Source organism: Ochotona princeps, chromosome 8, assembly GCF_030435755.1.
Source record: "Ochotona princeps isolate mOchPri1 chromosome 8, mOchPri1.hap1, whole genome shotgun sequence".
NCBI lineage: Eukaryota > Metazoa > Chordata > Mammalia > Lagomorpha > Ochotonidae > Ochotona > Ochotona princeps.
This window is the reverse complement of record NC_080839.1, coordinates 55,052,754-55,071,915: the sequence shown is the minus strand read 5'-3', so window position 1 is coordinate 55,071,915 and position 19,162 is coordinate 55,052,754. Positions and strand designations below refer to the sequence as shown.

The following is a 19,162-nucleotide window of genomic DNA, read 5'->3' as shown; positions in this document are numbered from 1 at the left end:
ATCTCTTCTGTGTCAGGATCTATGATAAATATATACTCACATATTATTTCACTTGTATTAGGCAAGAGGTCTTGATCTAGGGGGTAGTCTGGAAGGATTCCTTGAGTGCTGCTGTTCTGTGGCTTGAGCAAGTGAAGGAACACTGGTTTACTTATAGAACCTTGTAATCAGAGGGGATCTTTTGAGATCAGCTAAGTTGAGCTGCTTGTTTGATGCCTAGGAAACAGAGACCAATACGCACGATGTCATGTAGTTCTTATGTACCAAGTTGTTTTTGATGCTGCTTGATCCATAAATATTTACTGTCTGAGTGCTTACCTGTAGGAGATCTTACTTTTACAAAGTAAGGGTAAAATGACTACTTCTCAGTGGGATAGAGGAGCAGGCTGGCATGGACTCCCACCTGGAAATCAAATAAATGTATTTTTTTTCTTGATCTGTAAGATATTTATCCAGATGTTCTCTTTGTAATTTGTCTTTGGTGATATCGTTTTGGAGTTACAAATAGTCAGCACTTTGCCATTTGGTCACATTACATACTCAAGAAATATCAGTTTTCTAAAACAATTAGTATTCAATATTATTAAATCTTATTATTTATTTATCTCCCTTATTAGTCTCAATTACTAAAGTGTGGTTAATTTTGTTTGATTGTTTTTCCTTATTGATGAATTTTTAGTGTGTTTTGATGACAGTGATTAAATAATCTATTTCTTCTACTTTAGGATTTATTGGTCTTACTGGATTTAATTGGAGCTCCAAACCCAACATTTCCCAATTTTTTTCCAAACACTGCCAGATGGTTTAGTAGACTTAAAGCAATCGGTAAGACTCTTTTTTGAAAGTTCTTATTTGCTTGTTTTATTCATCATTCAAAAAAGTAGAGAGAGGGAAAGAGAGGGAGGGACTGAGAAAAATCTCCTTTCTACTGGTTTACTTGCCAAGAAGCCTGTAACAGCTAAGGCAGGGCCAGGCCAAAGCCATCAGTCAGGAATTCTGTTTGGATCTCCCATACCAGTGACAGGGACCAAACTTCTTGAGACATGTCTGCCTCCTAATGCTCATTTGTAGGAAGCCAGAATGAAAGTGGATCCTAGACCTAAGCCCAGGCATTCCAATATTGGATGTGAACAACTCAGGCTATGTATGTTTTCTCTTTTTAAGGATTTATTCATTATTTTTATTGGAAAGGCAGATTTATAGAGAGAAGGAGAGCCAGAAAGATCTTCCATCGCTGCTTCACTTCCCAAGTAGCTGCAATGGCCGGAGCTAAGCTGATCTGAAGCCAGCAGCTTCTTTCAGATCTCCCACGTGGGTACAGGGTTCCAAGGCTTTGAGCTCTCCTCTACTGCTTTCCCAGCCACAAAGCAGGGATATGGAAGGGAAATGGAGCAGCTGGGCTACAGATTGGCACTCATATGGGGATCCCGATATGTGCAAGGCAAGGACTTTAGCCACCAGGCCACTGCCCTCAGATTATGTTTTAACTGCTCTGCTAAATGCCTCCCCACAACTGTTTTTGAAGTTTTATGCTTAATTTCTTCCTATTGAAATATGATAAATGTAAAACTTAAAAATTTGTGATTTAAATGTGTAAGAAAGGTTTTTTCCTCTCTTCATTGATTTATTATTCCTATTCACTCCTTTTAGTAGTTCTCATTTATTTTCCTGCATGAAACTGTATTTTTGATTTGAGACATACCATACTATATTTCACATTTGGATATGCTAAGAAAGAAATTCATGATATTGTCCCAGGAGTTCTGTTTGAAACTTACAAAATGCGTTTCTAGGGGAAATTGACTAATGGTGAATGTTACATCATTATTAATGGTACCTTAAGATATTCTTTATTTTCAACCTCTGTCTTTGTCATGTCTAATTTTAGCTTAGGCAGACAGCATTTTCCTTTAAGTCTAGTGCAACCTTTGTCAATTTTCTGAAGATGCAAGAGAAATCCAGATTCTTGCAGAACTGTTTAAAAGAAGATTGAGAGTTAGATCAAGGACAGTAGAGCAGGCTAGGCTAGGCCAAGCCAGCAGATATCTATGGATAAGACAGGTGGCTTGGGTGCTTGAGGCAGGAAACTAACTTCTTCCCATGATACTTCCACCCCCTCTCCTCAAACAAAGCAAAGCGAAACAAATCCTTCAGGCCTCAGAGAAGTCCATAACGTGGATCTTTGTTATAGAATCCAGTGCTGGAAGCTGCCGTTTTTAAAAATCTTTTTTTGAGGCAAGAACTTCAGTGCTGGAAATTCCTTGCTGGCCACACATGCTTCTTGGAACAAGATAGAATAATATTGCTTCTGAGTAGTAATTCTTAATTTATGCTTTTGCTGTAAGAACTGGTTGATATCCATACCTAGAATCTAACAAAAAACCTTCTATCTAAACTTCAGGTGGTTCTCTTCGGTAAATTTGAATTTCTAGTTTGGAAGAATTGTTTCTATGGAACTATTAACAAGAACTTAGTGGGCCTATTCCTTACAGGTGTTTTTTTTACTTTGGTAACCTCAAGTTTGGCTTTCTTTGGAGGATTTTATTTGCTTTTCCTATGTCCTGTAACAGACTGAACTGATGGCAGTAACTTGTATTTTACTGCAATATTAACCCATTGTACTACCAGAGGTGCTTCAAACTGTATCTAAATAGGTAAAAGAAAAGTTGTAGCCCATGGTAAAGGAATGACATCAACAAACTGAAAAGAATATGGTGTTTTTAAATTTAGTAATTAAAAGCCCCAGATAGCCCAGGAAGTTTCAATTGGTTGTTTTCTAATCTTGCGATTTCTTGTGTTATACATATATTATGAGATGATCAGAGTCATTGGAATATGAGCCAGTGGTGCTCAAACCATTGTGCACCTCAGAACTGTCTACAGGGCTTTTTGCAACATAGATCATTGGGCTCCATCCCCAGAGTTTCTAAGTCAGTAATTATCTGAGCACCTAGATAATTTGCATCACCAACAAGTTCCCAAATGATGTTGCTGCTGCTGATGTAGGTCACAATAACATTCCCTTCCTCATGGGGTGATGACTCAACCGATTTCACCTCTACCCTGTTGGACTGTTCAAACCCACAAGCCACATCTCCTTTTAAGGCATGCTTTTTGCTAGGTCTGGGCCCATAAGCATCTCTCCCAGTGTTCCTCCCAATTTCCACTCGTTTTCTCACTTTCCATCTCCTCATTATTCTTAGTTTCCATTTTGAAAAGGGTTGTTCCCTGTAAGAGTAGAGCCGGGAGTGACTGTTCTCTCCTATTCCAAAATGTGCACACTCAAGTTTGATTCCAAAATTTGTAATGGGTGTGGTCACACTCAGAACTTCTGCTTTTAGAATGATGACCATATGCCTTAGGACTTTAAACTCCTTGAATAAGAATGCGTTCTGAATCTTGATTACATCAAATATTCATCAACCTGAATACTTATCATTTGCAGAACAAGAACTTTATGAATTGAATTTGCTCAAGGATCACTCTTTGGAGAGGCAGTATTTCCAGGACTTTGGATATGGAGGTGTGATTCAGGATGACCATATACCATTTTTAAGAAAAGGTAATACATGTGTGTATATGTCTGGTGGGGTTTTTTTTGTTTGTTTGTTATTTACTTCATATGCATTTTGAGATTGCAAGTATGTATCTGTTATCCACATTTAAGTGAAAAATAAGATGCTATTTCAGCCTTTGCCTCTTCCTGGGCCTGGTTTCGTTCCTGATGCAGGCACACTGTTCTCTGGCAGTGACACTCTTCAGGGCTCTATTCCTGTTTGCCTTTGAGGAATAAAGGAGACATAGGAGGAATTGGGGCCTTCTGAAGCCAACACTGTTTTTGAAGATTGCAGTACATTTTTATCCTTGCTTCCATGTTTTTTTTTTTTTTATAAGAACTGGAGTTATCTTTTAAAAATTATTTTAGAGCTCTAGTGACTTGCCATCATTTTAAGTAAGACCCTGCATTTTTACCAGGCCCTAGAAGGGTCTTCATTTTCTGCCTCTGCTCTCTCTCCCACCTCCAGCTGTTGCTCTGATCCTGCCACCCTGGCCTTTTTGCTGATCTTTAAACAAGACCAGGCACATGGCGTGCCTCAGGGTCTTGGTCCTTTCTGATACTGCTATGGGGAATGCTGTGCCCAGCAGTGCTTGGCGTGCCTTCCCCATTGGGTTTCTCTGTGGTTAAGTGATAGGGTCTGTGGGAGGTCTTCTCACCTGCTCCTGATTGTATATTCCCTTACTATATCACTCTTATTAAGCACTTATCAAATCTAAGCTTTTTTTTTCTTTTTCAGGAAGTATTTACTTGTTTATTTATCTGGAAGACAGAGATGTCTCCCATCCTTTAGTTCACTCTGCAAAGCCTGCAACACCTGGGACTGGGCTAGGCTGAGAACAGGAGCCCAGGAGCCAGTCAGTGCTCCCTCTTGCGTGGCAGGACGCTAACCTGCTGCCTGAGCCGTTACCTGCTGCCTCCATGCAGTGGTAGGAAGCTGGTACTGCTGTGGAGTGGAGGCTCGCGGCCTGGTACTCTGATGTGGCATGTGGGCATTCCACATGGCATCTTAACCCTGGTGCTAAGTGTCTGGCCCCCTAAACATCATGTTCTAGATATTTTTACTTTTTTTCCTCTTGGGATGAAAGAAGGGCTTCCTGTGAGAAGGGCTTTGCCTTTTAACTAATGAAACACCTACATGTTGAACAGCGAGTGCTAGGCAGCAGGTGCTTAGTAATCATTTACCGCATTAATATTTGTTGTGTGAGTGAATGATTTCGGAGTACAAGGGTGCAGTGTGTAGGGGATGATGAATATTCAGGCATTTGTTTATGGTAGAGCTCCCTCTGCTTGCAGAATAACACTGTCTAGCTCGCTCGCTGGAGACATGTTAATTACAAGTCTGTTCTTTGTTATTAGGCGTTCCAGTTCTACATCTGATACCATCTCCTTTCCCTGAAGTTTGGCACACCATGGATGATAACGAAGGAAATTTGGATGACTCCACCATTGACAATCTGAACAAAATCCTACAAGTTTTTGTGTTGGAATATCTGCATTTGTAATTTTGATTTAGTTTATTTAGTAATTATGGTAATTGCTTTTAGTGTTGAATTCACAAGTCAAGGTTTTTAGTAATCTGGTTCCAGACAGATGCTGTGTGAAATTTCTATCCTATAGATTCATTTTGGAGGTGTCTTTGATTAATGTAATCAATGAATCATAGAATTATATTGTGATCCAAATCCCATATTGATTTTGCTCTAGAGATGAAAAAAGAGAACATGTGAAGGAAAAAGAAAAATATTTTAAAAACTTATTGAACTAAGTGAAATTAGATTCATTTATTTAATAGAATTGTCTTCTAAAACAGTGTTTAAAAATAATGATATTGTATAATATGTAGCCTTAGCTTCATGACTTATCATATTTGGCAATCTATTATGTATACCACAAAAGAAACAGTTTGAAGCTCTCAATTTTCTTTTAGAAATATGTTGGATTAATTTCATGGAAATTAAAATAAGAATTAAATAACATGTTGTAAATTTCTTTTTAATATTCTTCAAAGAATTATATAATTTAATGCAGTCTAGTTTTTTTTTTTAGTTTCACAAATTTAACATTTTAAAAAAAAGATTTATTTTACTTTTATTGGAAAGTCAGATATACAGAGAGGAGGAGAGACAGAGAGGAAGATCTTCCATCTGATGATTTACTCCTCAAGCGGCTGCAATGGCCACAGCTGTGCTGATCCGAAGTCAGGAGCCAGAGCTTCTTCTGTGTCTTCCATTTGAGTGTAGGGTCCCAAGGCTTTGGGCCGTCCTCAACTGCTGTCCCAGGCCACAAGCAGGGACATGGAAGGGAAGTGGGGCTGCCAGGATTAGAACTGGCACCCATATGGGATCCTGGCAGCATGTGCAAGGGTTGCTAGGCTACCAGGCCAGGCCCAAAATTTAACGTTTTTATTTAAAAACGTATATAGTCAACAACAAAAATATTGGGAAATGGATAAAAGAATAAAACTACAAAAAATCCTACAATCCCATTATATTAGTAGAATCATGATCTGCTTAGGTTTTCCTCACATTTTAAAATTACAGTAATGATTATAGTTGTGTATTTTTGTGGAACTGTAGTTACTGAACATGTATTTGGTGTTTTGATGTAGAAATGCAGACAGAAAAGAGTGTTGAGTGTGAACTTTTGAGTCAATATTAAGGTTACATCGTGCTAGCAAAGTAGTCATCATAATGTGAGGCGAAGCCCATGGTATTTGAGTTTGGTTAGCTGATAATGGCATTTTTGCCCTCTGTGAAGTCGCAAGCATTCACCGATTGTTTTCACACGTAGGGAACCCTGACACAGAAGTATCGGGGTCTTCCGTCCCGCAGAAGAATTCACCTGACACTCCAGGCTCTGTTTCTTGAGGCACTTTATTTTTCCTATCAGTCCGTTTCCCAGACAGTCGACTCGACTTCTACACCTCCCGTTTTTTCTCCCGTTTCTCCCTGCTTCATTCCGCAGCCTCCTCGTCGCCCCTAGTCTTCTTCTGTCCGTCCGTCCGTCCGTCCCAGTCATACCCTGTCCTCCGTCTCAGTCCGTCCGTCCGTCTCCGTCTCCTTATTCCTGTCCTGTCCCGTTTCTTCCTGGAACCCCCACCGCTATATACAATCCTAGTTCAATCAGCTTAAAGGTCACCGATGCACGCAGCAGGCACGCCAATCATAGCTCTGATCACGCGTAGCACATGCGCCAAGCATGCAGCTATGGGCCAATCAGAAGGCACTTCCTGAAACTTGTGTACCGCGAAGCTCCGAGAGGAGGAGAGGTCTCAGCGCCATCTTAGGGCACACGTGCAGTGCTCCCAACACAGAAGTACAAACTTGGTCAATTTACCCATTAGGAAACTGCTCTTGCTACACAGAGGAAGTTAGTTAGGGCGTCTGCTTGCTGTGTATTCCTGTTTAGGGCAGACACTGTCTGCTGTACTGTGATCGAGTAGAGAGAGGCCTAGACAAGGGGAACAGTAAAGCAAGGGCAGCTTTAAACTCAATGGCAAGGAAGTCATTGTGACACACTTCCAGGTAAGAAAAAGAGAAATGCAATCTTATAAGAATATGTATAATATATAAACATTATATGTATTTGCTTTATACTTGTGACACTGTTGTTTTAGATTTTCCTATAATTTCTTTTTATTTGACAAATCTAAAATTATATAAAGGGATGGTGTGCATTTGTGAGTTAATTATGAAGAGAGGTTTACTTGTTTCTGACACATCATCTTCGCAATGTCTGTGAGCCTATTTTATGATGATTAGTTAAATGTAGCTTGCCAAGCAGTGGTAGAGGTAGTTGAACCCAAGCAGTCTACTTCTAAGGCTTATACTCTGAATTACTATAAAGTTTTTCATTTGTGTGTTTAAGCTACTTTCTAGCATATTCTTAATACCAACAGTTGTATCTTTAAATTCTTATGTTATGGAACTGGTGTTATGGTGCCGAGAGTTAAGCTGCTGCCTGCAATGCCAACAGCTCATATACACTCTGGTTTGAGTTCCAGTAGTTCAGCATCTCATATGAGCCTTGATTTGAGTTCCAGCCGTTCCACTTCCAGTCCAGCTCCCAGTACACCTGGGAGAGCCCTGCAAAGTGGTCCAAGTATTTGGGCCCCTGCAAATGATGTTGAGACCAGGGTGGAGTTCTAGGCTCCTGGTTTCATTCGGCCTGACCCAGCCTTGGCCATTGCTACCATTTGGGGAATGAGGATCTTTCTGTTTCTCCCTTTCTGTCTGTAGCTCTGCCTTTCAAATATATGCATAATCTTAAAAAAAAAGGAAGAAATTTTTGTTTTTATGTTATTGAGTCTGGGAAAGCACTCCTTTTTAAAAAAGTATGTTTGCTTTTTAAAAACATCCCCCCACCCCCGCCCCAGTGCTTTGGCATAAATAGGCTAAACTTCTGCTAGTGGCACCAGCATTTCATATGAGCATCAGTTTGTGTGCTGGCTGCTCCTGCTTACAGCCTGGGAAAGCAGCAGAAGATGGCTCAAGTCCTTGGGCTCCTGCACCCACTTGGGAGAACCAGAAGAAGCTGGGCTTGGATCAACCCAGCTGTGGCTGTAGTAGCCATTTAGGGATTGATCCAGCAGATGGAAGATGCGTTTCTCTGTCTCTCCTCTCTATAACTCTGCCTTTCAAATAAAAATTTAAAATATTAAAAAACATATTTTTTTTGAGAGGGAGGGAGGAAGTGTATGTGAGGGGAAAGAATAGAGACAAACACGCACAGAGCAGTTTCTTGTCTGCTGGTTTGCTCCCCAAATGCCAGGTCTACCGTGGGAGGTCGTAGAGATGGAGTGAACTTGGTCCATGACTGCTGTCTGCCAGGGCCTGCATTAACAAGAAGTTGGAGTCTCAGCTGGAACTGGGCAACAAATCCAGGCACTCTGATGTGGGTGTCTTAACTACTAGGCTAGATGCTTGCCCTGGGAAAGCAGTCTTAAAGCATTGTTGCTGTGGTTGATCTGACAATGTTAGGCTTCAGAGGCGGCTCATTTCCATGTAGGATTATTTCTCTGCCATGGGAGAGGCTATTTTTGCATTAGCATGGGCATGACAGAAACCAACATGAGTGGTTCCAACAGCTAAAGAATCTAAGCCACAAAGTAGGATTAAAGGGAGCTGAAATTCTGGATTAATTTTTGGATGTGAGAAAGCATTTTAAAAAATACAGAAAAAGATATGCTGTAACTGATCATATTAAATCAGAGTGAGATGAAATTTAAATAAGAAACTCAAATATTAGTTGCCAGTACTGCATATATAATTTTAAGTCTGGTTTATAAGGTCCTTTTGAGGCAAAAAGCAATTAATAGGGGATCTATTCTAATATGTTCAGTTGGCATTAGTTGAATTATTTTTATAGGAAGTTGAGAGATAGGTTGAAATGGGATGAAAGGAAACATAAAAATATAAGCAGCTTAATCCAATGACCATTTCCTTCCTTCCAAAAGACACATTATAAAATTCTATTCACTAAAGAGTTTGCATTAATATGATAAAAGCATTCGTGATGTCATGAAGGGAGACAGTTTAAGGTATTAAGCTTGCTATTAATCTCTGAAATATAATTCATGTATAATTCATGCCAATCAGAAATATTACTTTTCAAACATTATAGTGGTGAAGGCAGTGTTTCATAAGCATGATGCTGCATTTGAAATTTTTCTATGTGCATTTTGGAGTGTTTTACTGCCCCTAAGAGAACAGTTTGTATGCTTTGTCTATTACGGTCAACCCTGCAATACATAGGGGTATTTTTCTTCTTCAAGAGAAATGAGTTCAAAGGCAAAATTCATAAAAGCGTATTCATAATCTTGGCATTTAAAAAAAATACCAGGAACCTGTTATTGGAGCTTGAGGGTTGTGGCTAGAAGAGAAAAGACAGATCCTTCAAGATGGAGGAACAGTTCAGATAGGGAAGCAGTTGTCCTAAGAACAAAGCAACCCATGCTCCCAGTTCCAACTCCAAACCCTTAGGCATTTGACTGCACGAAGCTTATTTCTGCCATCAAAGAAATACATTCATGACGGTGCTGTAGCAGAAGCATGTGAACACGAAACATTTGCACCTTCACCTCGGCCCAGCTGGAGGCGATTACTGTGCAGTAAGAAGGGATGGACAAGACTCCTGACACATCCCATTTATGTCATGAACAGGCAATGAATGTCCCAGCAGGTTTTGTGGGAAAAAAGTCAACTTCCTGGTAGGACCTAAATCTGAGGAGTGAAGGTGTAGGGATCAAGGCAAATAAAGACAAGAAGAGGAGATGATTTGAGGCAGCCACAATGATTTAAAGCAAAGCCAACAGAGGAAATTTGGGGAGAATGTTTAAATTTGTTATTCCTAATGGCATGAGATTGTGTTTTTATAGCCAGCCTATCCACCAACTTTTGGTTTCAAAGATGAATGTTGGAATGATTGGGGTTTCATTCTGCACTTCAGGGCCCTTTCCACCCAGTCTGAAATTCTGAAAGTCATTTTGAAGTGGTTTTAACTGCCTGCCCTTACTTCCCCCTTCTGTCTCACTTCTCTGACTCCTTGGTGCATCCTTTGCAGTGTTCAAGAGTGAAATTCTTGCTGGGTTGAGAGGGGGGCATGGCGTTGTGTGAAGCCACTGCTTTGTTTTCATGGAAGGCTGACATGGAGAGGAAAGGTTGTTGGCTGGTTGAGGCAGTGGGGTGGTATAGGATACCCCCCAAATCCTCCGCAACATGCAAATTGGCCCCAGATTCCTGGCAATGCATCCAGCAGCAATCAATTCTGACAGTTCTGAAGAGAGCTGGGATGAAAGGGCTGTCTGTGTCGTGGCTGCATCCCTTGGCCTGAGTTTGGTTGGCGTGCTCACGCGATGTGAAGTCATCTTATTGTGCTCATATTTCAAAGGCAGCCCGTGGAACGAGGCCCACTCTCCCAACATATCCAAATTTGTCGGTGGAGAGTTTCGACCATTTGCATGAGAATTAATACTAAGTGCACAAAATAACCAAGAAGGGGGAAATAACACAGCTTGAAGCTAAAGCAAACAAATGAACAGAGAGAAAACCCAAACAAATTTACAAAGATTACAAAGGTAGCATGAAATGTAGAATTTAAAAGCCAATAAATTATAAACAGCACAGGAAACGTTAGTCTCTTAAACTTCCTTAGTGCTGTGTGGTGCCAGAGGGCCTTGGCAGTCATGGATTTAACATTTGTGGTTTTGGCTGACAAAGAATGAATGACATGTAGTAAATCATATGAACCAAGAGATTGGCGTGGAGAAGTGAATGAGCACAGTTGACTGTCAGCCATCAAGTTCACGGTTGTTCTCTAGTCATCCTTGCCGTTACACTTGGAAGCAATAAACCCATTTCTTTGTAAAATGAACCCCTTGCCTCCTACTCCCTCAGCCGGAACTGCTTTTGCTGGAGTTGTAGTTAAAGAAGCCTAGAAAACTGTTGGCTGCAGAAAGTAACTGTAAAAGTGATTTTTAACTCTGAATTGGTAGAATGAAGGGCATGAAAAAGATCGTCTTAACAGCAGTTCTCTTTTTTTTCTCTTGTTTCCTTTTTAATAAGGAAAATTCCATGCAATAATGGCATTGAAATGACTGTGAATATTAAGGAATCATTTTAGGCCATGTTGGAGTAATTTAATATCAAGTAATTTATCACAATAACTCTTGGTTAGGCTTCCACATACCGTTGTAGATTCATATCCTCAATTTATAAAGAAGTGAACACAGACATCAGATTGCTCTTATTTGATGCTTAGACTCTAGGGAACTGAATTTCTGATTCCGTGACTAATTTTCGTGAAGTTAAAAGGGGCCCTATAGATTCTCTCTGGTTTGTTGGTTCTCAGCTGGTGCTTGTACCATCACTCTAGCAGGGCATTTGGAAGTGTGTGTGTGTGTGTGTGTGTGTGTGTGTGTGTGTGTGTTTGTACATACTGTGGAATGGATAGTGAATGCTTGATTGTCATAAAGAGAGGATGGTGCTTCTTGCATTTAGTGTTCAGGGGCAGAAACAAATACTTAGGACAGTTTCTGCAAAAAAGGAATTGTCCCACTCCACATTCCAATCCCCCCCTGAGAATCCCTGAATAGTTCCAACACACTCATTTCAAACGTTCAGATAGCAAGATCCAGAGACTTGAGAATATGTACAAACCTTTCAGCTGTAAGCGACAGAAAACCTCATTCAAACTCTTACGAGCCAAAATATTAACTAATTGCCTGTCTCTGGTTCCAGCACAGCTGAATGCTGAACCCAGTATTTTCTTGTTGTATCTCCTCTGCCCTCCCGTGGGTAACTCTGACCTTAGGTATAGTATTTCCTCCTAGATGGATACTAGTAGCCACATAATCATATCCCTATAATGCCAGTTTTAGTGACAGGAGGGTACCTGTAACCTGTGCACCAGTTCTACAGAGTCTTAGCCTGATGGCCATTGACCCAAGTGCAGTTCTGGGGTCTTTGCTGATGTAGCCTCTGGGCTGGAGGATAGAGGGTGTTGACTTTGACCTGTGACTCATAAACATCCCGGTTACAGGCAAGGATCTGGCCCAACTATAGGGATAAAGCTGACATGGGATGGTTCCTCAAAGTGATGTCTGGAAAAAGGAGGCTGTATAAGAATAGCAAATACCCATGGCAGTTGGCAGGGGAGCTGAGTAATTTAAGCTTAGTCCTGTCTTGTTACTACACTGCTTTTCTTTTGTCTTATCATGTAGCAGCATAATGCTCTCATGGAATGGAGAAACACTTGATCCTTCACTCTTAGATCATGAAGGTGAAAGACTTAGAAGAGGAGTAAGGAGATACATGGGTAAACTGTGTTTTAGGCATCACAGGTATGAATTGGGAAAATCCTAGATCCAGCTGCTCATACTTGTTTTCCTCGCAGTGGGCCCCTGGTGTTGGAAGCGAGTTTGTCAAAGGAAATCAAAGTGGCTTCTCTTCAGCTCAGCTCTAGCACAGGATCACCGCATCTCCTCTCTAGGCCTACAGGCTAATTGTTAGAGCCTAGACAGTTTGGTCCAAGGGAGGTAGGGCATCTTTGAATAAACTTGTTAACCTTTCATCTTGAGAGAAGTCAGAGAGCTTATGGTATGTAATAAATCCAGAAAAATTTAGAACATTTGGGAATTGACCATAAGAGGCAAGCAATTCTGCTAGAGGAGTTTGGCTCCTGTGGATGAAACTTTGTCCTGACACTGCCCGAGTCCTGGCAGACTGTAGAGCTGGAGGGGATAGGGGCCAATCGCAGAAGAAAGAGGTTGCTGGTTGACTAGAAACAGTTCCCTCTAGTATTCCCATCAGAGTCAAAGCATTCAGGGCATCCCTTTGACACATCGTGGACTTTGTAGACCACTCCACGAAAGCCCATAGATGTTTTCAGGACAATAGAGGAGAACCAAACAGGGCATAGATCTCCATCAGGGTCATTACTGGACTACATTCTGAACTGAGATTACTGTTCAAGAGCCAGGACCAAAAGAGTAGAATCCAAGCAAGCCTTAGAAAGCATTTCCTCCATGGTTTTCACCCTCAACTTCAGCCAGGCACCTTGCCCAGTGTTGGGATTTGCTAAAAGTTTTAAAAGTTTTTTTTTTTTAAGCAGTGGAACCCTTTTATTGGGGGAACAGGAAGAGTAAATTTCACAGAGCTCCCAAAGATACAAATTGTCCATGTCTAGATATTATTTAAAAATAATATTCCCTACCTTAGAGGTTTTGATTTTGGTGTGATGTTTGATATCCCTATTCTAGGCCTTCAATATTCTGTTAAAACATGGCTTTTCCTTTGCCTTTTGGCCCTGTTGGCTTCCTTGGGCTTCCAGTTTGCCCAGCTCTGGCCCTCAGGATCCCTGTTCTCTTGCGAGGCCTGTCTCTTCCCAGAGAAGATGGAATAAACCTAGACACAGAGGACATAAGTAACTGTTCAATTTTATACAATAGTTAAGATTTTGAGGACTAGAAGTCAGGTTTGGAGATGTCCATCCTAGTCAATGATTATTTTTTTTTAAAATGGAGACTCATGAACACCTTAACTTTGTTTCAAATAAAGGTGATTCATTCTGGGGATTCATATGGGCACCTTAAGGGTTATGGAATACATGGCTGTTCAAAGTAAAGAAGGAAAAAAGTTCAGGTTCCTGATCAACCTTGATAGTTGCTGGGGATCTGTCTACCCACAGGACTAGAATCAGGCAGCCAGAACCAGTCACAGGTTGAGGCCACATCTGGGAACTTGGATGCTGGGCTCTAAGTTCAAGGGTGATGATGTGGCTTCAGTTTTCAGTAGGTTTTGAGAGTGACCCCCTCAGAGAAGTGGCTGACTCAGAAACAGAACAGCAACAAGGTTGAGCAGATCAAGACGACTCTTAAGGTCTACCTGTTAACTCCTCTCACCTCTTCCCAAAGAAATTTAATCAAATCCCAGGGAAGAGAGATGGGACATACAGATATAAAGTAAGATACAAAGAAGAGTCACAGTACTGAGTAATTTTTTTCAGCACTGGGCTAAGCCTTTGGGTGAGATTTAGGCTGGGTGGGTAGCAAAGGGCCAGAAGACGTTGGTGGAGGAGAGAAGAGGAGGGAGACGATCTAGAGGCTCCTGGGCTTGGTGTGAGTGAACTTGCCTCACACCTGCAGAATGGTCAGAGTGAGCTTTTAGTTTTTCTGTGTAGTGAGATCTTTGGGTTTATGCTGTTTCCTCTGTGGTAACAGAGAACAGCCAAGAGCATTTGCATAGGCAGCTCGAAGCCTCGTCCAAGAAGCTTCTGACTCATCCCCATTAGTGCCTCCCATGTTGGTGGACAGAGGACACTCCAGGTTGGGCCGTTTTCCTCCCTGGGAGGTGAGATGCGCACGGAAGGACTTTCCTCTATCCTCATGATCCCATGCCCTCCTTATTCTTGCTTTTCCTCCTTATCAAATGCTATGTTTCCAGACTGAGCCGAAAATGAGGAATGTAGAGCTTGTTATTATGTTTTAAAATCAAGAGTATAAGTTTTCATAATTTGGACTTGTACCATAGAGTTAATGCTTGAAGGTATTTGTGTGTTCTCAGAACCCAGTAAATTCGATGGCTAGCTATTACTTCCTCTTCAGGACAACCTCAACATGTAATTCACAGGAGTGTAGAGTAGGATCCTTACAGAGACATCTGGTCTACCAAGTCTATCCATCTTTTTCCAGGTTCTGTCCATCATCTGCATGCTGTGGAGCTCCCACCAGCTGGGTGACAGCCCTGACAGTGTGTCTCAGGCACTTTGCTTAAGCATTCTCTCATTCTATCTTGGTAGTATGGGGTAGTGCTTAGGACCATGCAATCTACATGTGCCAAATCTGACAGTTTTGGTTAGGGCAACGTCCATAGGTTCTATTTTGATTTTCAGTTGTCTCTGAATATGTGTCGTATAAAAATGGTATGCAGTCTGCTCAGGGGAACCATGGCTTGACATTCATGGGGTTGCTCTGGCTGCTACTACACCATGATCATGCAGGGGGTAGAGGAAGTGCTGACATTACTGGGTAATATTTACAAAGAAAAAGCAGTCAGAAGTATGGAATTTCTTTACCTGGACTCAGGGAACCAACACAAAAACTACTATTGGAGAATAGAATGCCTGTGGGCTCGTTGAAGTAGAATGTTACTGCACTGTTCTAGTTCCCGTTCAGCTCTTGAGGCAGTTCCCAGGAATCTTTAGCTAATTTATCCTCATCCCCAAACTTCTACGTGTTGAAGGGACGTAGGACTCATTTCTTCATTCTCTTCATTTTTCTCTCTTCCTTTGACCATTGTGGGTCTTACTTAGCTTCACATCTTGAAATACCACATCTACAGAACTCTCAGCTATCTCCTAGATAGTTCTATCCAAGTATGGACTGGACAATTTCACGTAGAGGTCAAACTTAACGCATCCACACCAAACTGCTCAGCTACCCCGTCCCCAACCTGCTTCACGATGGCCTTCTCTGTCTTGGTTGAGGGTAGCTCTGTTCTTCCCACGATGAGCCAAAAACAGTGAAATGGCTCTTTGCTCCTCTTTTCATGCCCTACAACCCCTTAGTAAGGAAATAGTCAGGCCAGGTATGGCTCAAAATATATCCAGAATCCAACCACTGCATAGCCCCTCCGCTACTACCACACGAGTCTAAGCCACCATTATCTTTTGTCTTGATTACAAAAAAAGGACTCCTACCCTAGCTCCCTACGGCTATGCTGAATGGCCCAGGGAGAGGGGTCTTTTAAGAACAGATTGTGTTCCTCCTCCCACTAAAAACCCTGCACTAGTGCCTTATTTTAGTCAGAGTAAATGTCAACGTACTTAGAGGGTCTTGCTTTACTCTGTGATCTGTCCAGTGCCACTACTTGGGCTTCCTGTAGGACCAGTCTTCCTTGCTGCTCGCCCTGCTCCAGTCCTGTTGTCTTGTCTCCCGTTTCTTGAGCCCTGCAGTCTTGATCCTACATAAGGACCTTTGAACACACTGCTGTTTTGGCCTGCGGTAGTTTTTCCCCAGACACTGTCAGGACTTGCAGTTCTTGCTCGTGTGTAATTTTCCAGTGAAGGTTTTCCTTGATTTCTATTAGGCGTTTTATTTTGATCTCTTTTATTGTGCTCTATTTTCTATTAAAAAAAATGTATTAGAGAGGCAGAGAGAGATTTTCCATTCGCTGATTCATTCTCCAAATGGTCACAGCAGCTGACACCAGCAGGCAGGAACTAAATTCTGCTCTTTGACACGGGTGGCAGTGGCAAGGGCCCAAGCTCACTAACAGGAAGCTGGATCCGAAGTGGAACAGTCAGGACCCAAACATTGCCAACCCCCTACTTTGTTTGATCATCTTCTAACTTAATGTACAATTCATTTATGTAAAATATTTGCTTTTTTTAAAAATCTACCTTTGCTTTTTATAAAATAGGCACTGGAAAGGGCAGTTATTGGTGTATGGTGAATTTGTTAGATACTTGAACAAGTAGCAGTGGGTTCTGGGCCAATTTTAGAAGGGACAGATGCAAGGTGGGTCATAGAGTCCTCAGAACACAGACATTAATGTTGTGGCTGGTTGATTGGCCAGAGATGCCCTGGGTTGTAATCAGAGCTAACACTGGGGTCCAACCTGATGTACTGAGTGGCCCTTGGTGATCTTTTCCACCATCACTGAAATGCAGCCAATTTGATTGAAAGGGGAAAATTAGTGATTCTTCTCCATATATACGCATTTCAGATATTCTTTGCCCTGCTTTGATGCTTACAAGGCTATGTCAGATTTAAGGATGGAAAAAGAGATGGATATCTAATGATGTTTTGCTATTTTCAGGCATAAATAAAAAATAAATGCAAAACGGTGAAATACTTTAGTCATAGGATTAAAGCTGAAGCGAGAAGTGGAGCTAGAGGAAACGAAATGGATAAAGCTTTCTGGAGAAGCTGGAGTCGTGATTACAGCTGTAAGACTATGTCATTGTAAAATACAGGGGACAATGGGGAAGGGAGATGGGGCGGGGGTGGGGTGGAAGGGGAAGCCCTATAGCTACAAGACTATAATGGAAGATGACAACAACAACAATGATAAGCTTTCTGGTGAATTCTATGCTCATACACATTTGGCATGTAGGCTGATTTAAAAATCTCAGATCTTTTGTATCCTTCAACCACTCCTATCACAGCACCAGACGTGCCATTTAGGTATTGGCATAGAGAAATTCAACTACTGGACACTCAACTCCAGTCTCCCCTTCCTGCTTCTAACCTGAGACTCTGTGATAATTCACCTGTCCCTTGTCCTTCAACTCAGTACTTGTGACAAGAGATAGATACAGTGATTGTGATAATCGGGGGCATCTCCTTTCACACGCAAGTGTCCTAGTGAAGGGGTGAATTTGGGGGACATCCTGCTTCTAGGACTTAGCTTGTCTGGTGGTCTCGGACCAGTTCTACTTGAGGCATCCCTGTGCCTTCCTCTCTTCCTCTCATTGGCTTTGTGGTGGTAAAAACTTGACGCTCACTTTCCCCGGAAGTTCAAAGGCTAACCCAGTACCACTTGGAGTGTATAATTTGACCATTGAATAACAGGGTGGATCCAAATGTTTCTGGTTACCAGCAATAGAGAAGTGGTACAAAATGAGAACCGAAACCCCCAGCTCATTGCCTGGGGCCGTGAGTGATTGGGAGCCACACTGGCTGGATGGTTGTGCAATGAAGTGAATGTGGTATTTTTTCTTCAGTGTGTGGGCAAGTCATGTCCTGTGGTCCTGTGTCTCCATCTGTAAACTCAGCGACTCAACCTAAAAGTTCACCAATTTCCTTAGAGCAATAGGTATCCTTGAAGTAGTATGGCATATTGCTTACAAACTTACTTTTGTAGATAGAACTGCATTCTAATCCTAGCCTTTGTAACATGAAATGTATTTGATTTTGTCCTGGTGCCAAATTCATTTTTTTCATGTGTAAATGAAAAATCTACTCACTCATAGGCTTTTAAGGATGATTCAGTGGAAGAATATGTAAGAAAACATAACCCAAGATAGGGTATTAGCCACAATGATTTAGGCTGTGATTTGAGATACCATTTTAGATATGACCACTGCGAACATTTTTCCATGGATCTGCATAGACACTGGTTTTGCTTAATCATTGAGGTATTCATATTTTGCCTTATGGTCAGCATTTTCTGTAATATTACAATATGAATACTTTTTTGTAACATAGCTATTTGAAAGCTTACTGTCTATAAGGATGTACCGAAAATTATTTGACCCATTTTCCACTGTTGAGCACCTTATATTTCTAATAGCTCATTATTCAATAATCCTTGGTGAAAAGATTTACTTAGAAACCTGGGTCTGTATCATTAATTATTTTCTTGACAATAGTAGTTTGTATATAAGAAAGCAATGTATTGAATGTTTCAAGGATTAATTTAGATTGCCAGTACTGGCAAGTGCCATGTGCATAACCTGCAGCTGCCACTAGGTGGCACCTTTGCCACATGGTTTCTCTCACCTCTTTTTTTTTCCAATATCATTTTTGAAGATCAAACAGAATAAGTTGTGAGTGAATAATGTTCAGCTTCAAATATTAAAACATCCTCAGAGGACGTAAATCAGAAGTTCCCTGAGGGCCTGGGATGTTTTGCTCTCCCTGTTGGGTTGATTTCATCCAACCCAGTAGCTTGCGAGCTGCAGACCTGTTTGTGAGAAAAAGTGTTCAGTCTGGGCTCCTGACCAATCTCCTCGTCAGGCTCTCAGGAAAGATACACGTCAATAAAAACAACTGCTTATTGAATGCCTTCTTGAGTAATTAAAGATTCATGAAAATTTCAAGAGATGCTTATTAGCAGCAACATTTTTATGTAAGGAAACTGAGATGTAAAGCTGATAACTTTGCAAGATGCCACAACTAATGAATGCCCAAAGGCAGTATTCAGATGGGTCCCTTTATCTCTGATGTCTGGGATTTTTTAACAATTCTCTTGGGGTTGTTAAAAAAAACCCATATTCTGAGTTTCTGGGCATTGGTCCAATCAGCATGGAGTTTTAGAATTTGCATTTAAATGACTTTCTTGGGAGACCAGTGGATGCCCTAGCTGGAGACATCCATTTCAT

General features: G+C 41.2%; 1 protein-coding gene across 1 annotated transcript in view; it reads left to right on the top strand.

The window, feature by feature from the left end:
• QPCT (glutaminyl-peptide cyclotransferase) overlaps nucleotides 1-5,553 on the top strand; it is a 30,878-nt gene extending 25,325 nt beyond the window's left edge. Inside the window, exons 6-8 of the mRNA XM_058667358.1 lie at nucleotides 726-825; nucleotides 3,446-3,562; nucleotides 4,916-5,553. Of these exons, the coding sequence (XP_058523341.1) occupies nucleotides 726-825; nucleotides 3,446-3,562; nucleotides 4,916-5,061 (363 nt within the window). The 3' untranslated portion in view covers nucleotides 5,062-5,553. The remainder of the gene's footprint in view (nucleotides 1-725; nucleotides 826-3,445; nucleotides 3,563-4,915) is intronic.
• The last annotated feature ends 13,609 nt before the right edge of the window (nucleotides 5,554-19,162 follow it).